Raw genomic sequence first — 8,311 nt, forward strand, 5'->3', positions numbered from 1 at the left:
CAGAGATGCAGGCTTCGGCCACACCACCATATCTGGGGCTCATCTGCCCATGAAGCATAGTGGACGTCCCTCTAGGTTCCTTGCTTCACCTTTCAGGGGCTGCCATTTATTTTACTATTTGTGCCCCTTGAGGAGTTGGAGAGAGTTTTTCGTACTTGAGCAAATTTGCCTTCGTGTTTTGTTACTACACATCTATGTTCTCTTATTATACAACTCAAGACGGTGAACATCTGTCTCTCTGGGATCGGTGCCAAAAGGGAGGTGCAGCCCCTCCCCTGTCCCCTGTCCCTGTCCCGTAGGTCCTGTAGTGGGGAGAAGCACCAGGCATTCACTCAACAAATATTCTGTGGACCTACTGTGTGCTTTGTCCTAATTAATTCCTCCATCCCTCCATCCCTTCCTTCATCCAACCTTCCTTCTCTCCATCCCTTCATCCATCCATCCATCCATCCATCCACCCTTCATTTAGTGAGTGATCTCAGATGCGGCGTCCAGTTTGAGAACCCTATAATGTCAGCAGGGAGTACCTACGATAGATAGAGAGAGAGAGAGAGAGAGATACTGAATTTCAGGAGTTATCAAAAGAATGTTGAGCCCCGTTCTTGTCTTCAAAGAAAAGCTGGCACAAATGTCTGAAAAGTTTCACACTGTCACACAGTTTATCACCGGGAGGTGTGTGCGGGAACTGCTGCACCAGTGAGAGGGGTCAGAGGTGAAGGGTCCTGTGCCAGGGGGAGACGGAAGCTGGGCGGGACCTAGTATCAGAGGGGACAACACGGGCGGGCACCTGCAGCCAGGAAGTGTCAATCGGTTGGGCTGAAGGGGTGGATGCTTGTGGCTGAGCAGCGGGGACCAAAGACCAGAAAGTCATCAGCCTGGGATGGAGGAGGGCTGGCAACGTCAGGCTGAGGAACTTGGGGATGTTTTTCTCAGGTCAGAGCTGAGGCTCCCATGAGTCCCAGACCGGACCCCGACCTTCAGACTCCTACCAATTAACATTTCCTACTGTTAATACCCAGATCCAGCTGTAGTTAGCACACACAGTTTGGCTTCTTTTAAAAGGTTCCCTACACAGTTGGAGCACTTTGGGATCTCCCTGGGGCAAGGACTGTGGGTTTATCCCTCCCTGAATCCCCAGTACTCCCAGGAAGATACTCAAGCTGGGCTCCTCTAAGGGAAGGAAGGGAGGGACGGAAGGAAGGATGGATGGGGGGAGTGAGTTCAAAGTAAAGTTCACGGTGAAGCACTCTATCTCTTCAGGTGGGCTGTTCTGTAATAATAAACACACGGCAACTACATTCTGTTGTGCAGTTATTAAATCTGGGGGAAACAAATATAATAAAATGTAGACATTCGTAGAGAGGTTGAAAATGAATAAAAGTGGAAGATAAAAATAAAATCGATAACCTCAGGTTTCCCGGAGCCTGCCTGAAAAGAGGCTGTGTGAGAGTAAATGCCTGCGGAGGAAGCAACGTCAGGCGCGGGATGGAGCTGGGAGGAACCAAAAGGGCAAAGGAATCGCTGCCTCCCCAGGGCTGCCAGCCCGCCTGTGGGGCACAGTCTCCTAAAGCAGTGGCCAGGAGCCTGCGCTTCGGATCTGCCCCACCCTCGTGGGTTCAAGTCCTGGCTTCCCCTCTTCCCTGCAAGTACAAGCCTTCATTCTCCCCCACGAGTAAAACTGGGGTAACAACAAGAACCCCCTCTCCCAGGTGCGCCTAAAGATCAGAGGTCCCAGGGGAAAAGTGCTTAGCACAGGGGATGCCCCATACAAGGGCTCCATAAACGTCAGGTATCGTAAGTACTAATTTACCCGTATGTGCACCAGTTCTTAAAGGAATTGGGAGAGGCAAGTGCAAAAGCTCCATTAAGTGGAAAAGAGGGCCTTGCTCATGACAGATTAGATGTCCGCAGAAAAGGTGACCAGAAGGAAATGTGAGAAACCCCTACAAAGAGGTTCTAAAGTGTACATAGGAGGATCCCTTTATTTATTTATTTTTTTTTTTTTTAAGATTTTATTTATTTGACACAGAGGGACATAGCAAGAGAGAGGGAACACAAGCAGGGGGAGTGGGAGAGGGAGAAGCAGGCTTCCCGCGGAGCAGGGAGCCCGATGCAGGGCTCGATCCCAGGACCCTGGGATCATGACCTGAGCCGAAGGCAGACGCCCAATGACTGAGCCACCCAGGCGCCCCAGGATCCCTTTATTTAAATGGGAAAATCCCTGCTTAGATGCTCAATGCACACATCTAAAGAAAGTAGTAGCTAATAAGTGTTCGGTCTTTAGTTTTTTGTTTTTTAAGATTTTATATTTTTATTTGACAGAGAGAGACAGCGAGAGAGGGAACACAAGCGGGGGGAGTGGGAGAGGGAGAATCCGGCTCTCCGCTGAGCAAAGGGCCCGATGGGGGACTCGATTCCAGGAGTCTGGGATCGTGACCTGAGCCGAAGACAGATGCTTAACCACTGAGCCACCCAGGCGCCCTAAGTATTCAGTCTTTAGACTGGGTCTGGGATAAAGCCTAGCAAAGCCAAGGTTGGGGGTGGGGGTGGAGAAGGAAAAGAGAGTGGAGAGAGGAGGAAGGCTGCCTATTTTATTCCTGATCGACACTATTAATCTAGGCCAGGAAGGGTTAGAGGTGCCGCAATGGGAAGGACGAACGCCTACGTTATTCTTGACCCTTTGCAGACACCGTACCCAGTTTCCTTCGGGGGAGGGTTTAACTGCCCGGAAACGGAAGTCTCGCTCTTTTCCGTCCTCCTTTCTTGGCGCTTGCTGTGAGTGTTTCGGGCGCTAAGCGGGGCACTGAGGGGTAATCCGGGGTAATCCACGATTGGGTGAGATCTGGGGACCCTGGGTGCGGACCGAGGGTGCGGGAGAGGAGGATGGAGTGCGACGGAGTGGGCATTTCGGGGGGAGGGTGGGGAGGAGAAGCGGGGCTCATCGTCAGTCCCCGCGCCCCGCTGACGCCAACATCGGTCTTCTCCGCAGGTGCCGGCCGCGCGCTCCCCTGCGCCCCCCGTAGCCATGGTGAGTATGACCCCTGCTGGGGCCCCTCCCGGGGGGCGGGGGCAGGAGCGCCTTTGCAGGAGTCCCGGGTCTCGGGTCCCCGTGAGGGGCTGGTGGCGGTGGTCAAGTCATGGTCAGAGCAAGTGTGTCAGTGCAGCTCATGAACCTGTTCTTTGTGTTGCAGCCTCGCAAAATCGAGGAAATCAAGGACTTCTTGCTCACGGCCAGGCGAAAGGATGCCAAATGTAAGTGGTCGCTCTGAACGTGCAAGAGTGAGAGGAGGGTCGTGCGCGCGTGGAGCGGTCCCCTCCCCTGGCCCTGCCCTGGCCCCTACCCTGGATCCTACCCTGATCCCGCCCTAGACCTTCCCCTGATCCCTCCCTAAACCTTACCGTGGTTCTTACCCTGGATCCTGCCCTGATCCCTCCCTAGACCTTCTCCTGGATCCTCCCTAGACCTTCCCCTGGATCCTCCCTAGACCTTCCCCTGATCCCTCCCTAGACCTTCCCCTGATCCCTCCCTAGACCTTCCCCTGATCCCTCCCTAGACCTTCCCCTGATCCCTCCCTAGACCTTCCCCTGGATCCTCCCTAGACCTTCCCCTGATCCCTCCCTAGACCTTCCCCTGGATCCTCCCTAGACCTTCTGGTCCGGAGGCTGGACGGTCCCCTGGAGTGTTGGTCCCTGGGGTGTCAGACCGAGGGAGGCTGTTGAAGCGGATGCCTGGCTGCCCGGAAGCAGGGATTCTATCCTATTTCCCAGAAGGAAGACTTCGTTGGGCAGTGTGTTCCCTTTGGCTAATTGTGAGCATTTTAAAAACCAGCCTTAGTTGAGAAGAGGTGTGTGTTCGGAGCAGAGTCCTTACCGGGTGGAAGTCTGGAAATGCGGGTCTCAGAACCCTGACCTTGGTGCCCCGTGTCGGGTTGTGGGCCCACTGCTGCCTGAGTCCAGGCCCCGCACAGTGGGCTGCAGGAAGTAGTCTGACTTTCCACGTGTAGGAGTTAGTTTCCCGCGGCCATAAATAAGGAAAAGGGAACGACGCATCAGGAGGCTACAAGAGCAAGCTTTCGATGGGTGACGTACTAGCCCCTGGTGCAGAGTGTTCTCACTGGTGCACCCCGTGTGGGAGGGAGTCCTGCTGGTACCCCTTCGTTAGAGTTGAGGGAGGTGTGGGGGCTTGGGCTTCCTACGTGGTAGATACGGGGGGGGGGTAGCCCAGAGTCCTCATTTTTCTGCCTCATCAAATACTGCTTAAAGCTTCCTTTCTCCTCCGAAACGTGTTCTCAAGAGAACATCAGATCGTTTGTGAAAGTAAGTCGTGTTCTGCTGACGGATTGAGGTGGCCGAGGCTCTAAGGCTCTGTCACTGGAAGGATGACGTGGTGGGAGCTCGGGGAGGGCGTTGTAGTGGGTTCACAGGGGAAGGGAGGGTCCTGTTTGTCTGGGACTGTTTGAGATGGTGGCCATCTGTGGGAACGGGGAGTGTCTGCTCTGTCCGGTGCTTCTGGGGACGGTTGGTCCACTGTCGGGCTGTAAGGAGAGGTTATCGTGATCATCATCGTTCAGGCCAGGGACTTGGAGTCACTGTCTGGTTCAAATCCTAGCGCTCTGAGGAAGTAGCCGTCCTCAGCGGATTAAACATGACACTACCTTTTCCCTCCGTTGAAGGGGGATTGGTGCAGGGCTCCTTAGTACCATGAAGAAAAGGCACCCCGTCCAACGGATTCGTTTGCATTGGAATTCGGGAGCCTGATGTTAGACCGTGTGGTCCCCTGGACACAGAGTGTTCAGTGTTTGTTGAGTAAACCTTTAAAAATATTTTTAATTAGAAATATGCGTAACAGAACCTCATTTTTAAGTGTACAGTTTGCTGGCCCTGGGGACCTTCCCACAGCATTTTCTGAACTCGTGATCCTGTAAAACTAAAACTATACCCAAGAAACACTAACCCACCATTGTCCCTCCAATCCCTGGCTTCCACCATTCTGCTTACTTTATTGATCTGACTGCTCTAGAAACCTCCTGCAAATGAAATCAGCAGTGTTTGTCCCTGTGGGACTGGCTGGCTTCATTTAGCACAGTGTCTTCTGGGTTCATCCATGCAGTAGCATTTGTCTGAATTTCCTTTTAAGGCTGAATAATCCGTCGTGTGGATCTGCCACAGCTTGTTCACCCAGCAGTAGGCACTGAGTGGTATCTGCCTTTTGGCTGTTTCACATCCTCTTGCCCTGAACACTGGTGTGCAGATATCTCTCCTTTCTGCTCTCAGTTCTTTGGGTTTATGCCTTTAGGTGGAAGGACTGCACAGGATGACAGCGTTGAATAAACAGTTTTTTAAGAGCTTTTAGGATTGTCCCACATAATTTATAGGACACGGCAGCTGCTAGGCGATGCGACATACTCAGCTTTAAGAGGGATGTTAAGATAGCAAAATAGGTTGGTTTGAACGAAGACCCAGTTTGCTGGATTTATTAAAACATAAGCTGGGACACCTGGGTGGCTCAGTCGGTTAAGCGGCTGCCTTCGGCTCAGGTCATGATCCCGGGGTCCTGGGATCGAGTCCCACTTCAGGCTCCTTGCTCAGCAGGGAGCCTGCTTCTCCCTCTCTCTCCCTCTGCTTGTGCTCTCTCTGTCAAATAAATAAAATCTTTAAATAAAAAAAAAAAACAACATAAGCTAAGGCAGCCATTGCCTTGGGCAGGCTCAAGTGCTGCGTCCCGTGACGTGCCTCCTTTCCTTAGAGTTAGTGGCACAGAGGGAGTTGGGGGTTGTAAGTCCAAGTGAATCTCGGCGCCGCTTCTGTGGGGCCGAGTGCCTTTGTGTCCAGCCGTCTGGTCAGGGGCTCGGGCTGAGCTGCTAGAGCCCCTGTGTGGCCACCTGACTCGGGATGGGCACTTTGGTGCGTTTATAATGAATTCTTGGGAGTGTCTGACCTGTTTTTAAAGTTAGAATGAGGAGTTTTGATGGATGCATAAAACGTCCTCCATGGAAATGCACGGACGCTTGTCCCGCCGCCAACAAAACTTCAGACCTTGCACTGCTGAGCTTGAGTCACGCTTGGGGCTCTGTTGTCTGAGCTGTGGTCCTGAGATAGAATTGGACAGTTGGAAAGACCCCGGAAAATGGGTTTCATAAATTTAAGGAAAAGCTTTAGCACATAACTCTGGGGCGGGTGGCTGGCAGACCCTGAAGAAAGTAGTTACCATTGCCCCGGGGAGGCAGAGAACTGGTTCCCAGAAGTAGAGAGGTGGAACGTTCTTGATCCTGGCTGATAATCCATCTCCTCATTTGACGAGCCACTTTTATCCCTTTAAAAAATAAAGATGGTTACAGAATGTTCTCGGATGTGTTCCATGTATCAGATAATCTGTTTTTATGTGTAAACCAGTTTAGATTAATAAGCCCTAGGCTCTGACATATTAATATAAGAGAAATGTAGGTTTCTGACACTTTTACTATTGAAGTCCCAGAGGGCTTCTGCTTTTCTCTTTCTGCAGAGGGGACGGTACAGGGAGGCGAGCACAGCCCTGACCATGGTTGCAGCCAAAAGTGCCACTTTTCTACATAAATATAAAGCAGGTGAACTGCGTGCCATCTCTTCTGTGATACAGTTTAATTCCTAATTCTGGTCTCTCTGGTAGCTGTCAAGATCAAGAAGAATAAGGAGAACGTGAAGTTTAAAGTTCGGTGCAGCAGGTACCTTTACACCTTGGTCATCACGGACAAGGAGAAGGCAGAGAAACTGAAGCAGTCCCTGCCCCCAGGTGAGCAAGCCTGGGCTCCCGGGGGCCGACCCGAGATGTGGAAGGCACCTGTGTTGCCGTCTCTTTTCTTGAGTTGTCCCCAGGTTTAGGAAAGTCCATTTTGTGGCTTGTCGAAGTATCTGCTCTTGCTGTTGGTGGTGCAAGGAATGAATAGTTGATCCTCAGAGTTCCATCCTGTTCCAGAAATAGTTTCCCTGGCCAGAGAACAGTTCGTTTCGCTCCCATCCATGCTTTTCTAACACAGACTAGTAACAGCGAACATTTAACTCTGTGGGTAACTCTTCCTTCTCCCCGCAACCCTACAAGGTGGGTGCTGGTACCCATCCCCATTTTTGCAGGTCAGAAAACTAAATAGGCCATGAGCATAGGTGAGACTTAGGGCCCATCCTGGGGGGAGGACCAAAAGCTGAGCGGGGGCAGAGATGGCCCGGAGTGCAGAGTGGTCTCAAAGGCTGCCCCTTCATACTGGAAAGTTCACCAGTGCAGCTTGACATAAGAACTTCTTGAGACCTCTTCACGAAGGCTGAGAGAGGGAATGCTTTCTGATTTTGTTTTTGTTTTGTCTTTGTTTTTTAATTATCAAACACTAACTTAATTTTTTTTTTTTAAGGTTTATTTATTTTAAGAGCATGTGTGCGGGGGGGGGGGGGCGGGCAGAGGGAGAGAGTCCTAAGCAGACTCCGCTGAGCTCGGAGCCCCATGTGGGATTCAGTTTCACAACCCTGAGATCACAACCTGAGCAGAAACCCAAGAGTTGACTGTACCACCCAGGCGCCCCTAACACTGACTTAATTTTTTTTAATTTTTATTTCTTTAGATTTAGAGCGAGGGCATGCAAGAGGGGCAGAGGGAGAGAGAGAATCTTAAGCAGGTTCCACGCTCAGTACAGAGCCTGTCGTGGGGCTCAATCTCACAACCCTGATTAACTTAATATTTTAAGCAAAACCACCATGGTATGCTTAATTTCTTTGTTAAGCCTCTTTAGCTTAAGTACAAAATCCAGACAAGCAAGAGTAACTAAATAAAAATGTATGTTCTGGCTGACTCACTTTTGTATCCTCTTTTCCTCTAGGTTTGGCAGTGAAGGAGCTGAAGTGAACCTGGCCCACTGATTTGAACTGTATTAAAGTTTTAAAAATTCTTAAAATGTCCTTTGTCTTTGAGGGCGGGAAGGGAAATACTACTTGGTCGTGGCTTCTGGTGGGAACAGGATGGGGGTCCTGGTTGCTACTTACTTGCATCCCTGATCTTTGGCTGTGATCTCAAAGGACAAATAAAACCATCCTTTTTTTTAGCCTAAGTTTGAAAATAAATAGATGGAAACACACAGAAGAGGCAGATATTTGTGGAAGTAAGCCAGTATGCCCTCATGGGATTTAGAAGTCATTTAGGTAAAGTGAGCTTCCTGATAATGAAAATGGTAGTTACAAGGTGGGGTTGATTAGCTTCTAGGAAATAGCAACAGACTGAGCCATCCCATCCTCCGAACAGAGCACTGCTTTCAGATCCACCATGGGGAAATATTCTTAATGCAGGAGTAGA

At 50.7% G+C, this 8,311-nt stretch overlaps 1 protein-coding gene across 4 annotated transcripts; it reads left to right on the forward strand.

Annotated features, from left to right (window-relative positions):
* The first annotated feature begins 2,714 nt into the window (after positions 1–2,714).
* Positions 2,715–7,916, forward strand: RPL38 (ribosomal protein L38). 4 transcript variants are annotated; one of them, XM_032429541.1, is made up of 5 exons: positions 2,715–2,775; positions 2,990–3,028; positions 3,192–3,252; positions 6,647–6,769; positions 7,842–7,916. In XM_032429541.1, exons 2-5 carry the CDS (start codon positions 3,026–3,028, stop codon positions 7,865–7,867), a joined length of 213 nt encoding a protein of 70 aa, XP_032285432.1. In that variant the 5' UTR covers positions 2,715–2,775; positions 2,990–3,025; the 3' UTR covers positions 7,868–7,916. The 4 variants fall into 4 exon arrangements, with proteins under 4 accessions (XP_032285432.1, XP_032285434.1, XP_032285433.1 ...); XM_032429543.1 differs by having other exon boundaries at positions 2,758–2,810; XM_032429542.1 differs by having other exon boundaries at positions 2,766–2,835.
* Positions 7,917–8,311: the final 395 nt, after the last annotated feature.

This window comes from Phoca vitulina, unplaced genomic scaffold, assembly GCF_004348235.1.
Source record: "Phoca vitulina isolate PV1807 unplaced genomic scaffold, GSC_HSeal_1.0 scaffold41, whole genome shotgun sequence".
Lineage (NCBI taxonomy): Eukaryota > Metazoa > Chordata > Mammalia > Carnivora > Phocidae > Phoca > Phoca vitulina.

Bases quoted from the DNA above. Each gene is read 5' to 3' on its own strand.
- RPL38 (XM_032429541.1), top strand. The intron at 3,253-6,646 runs GTAAGTGGTCGC...TCTCTCTGGTAG, and splicing joins CAGGCGAAAGGATGCCAAAT to CTGTCAAGATCAAGAAGAAT. The intron at 6,770-7,841 runs GTGAGCAAGCCT...CTTTTCCTCTAG, and splicing joins GAAGCAGTCCCTGCCCCCAG to GTTTGGCAGTGAAGGAGCTG.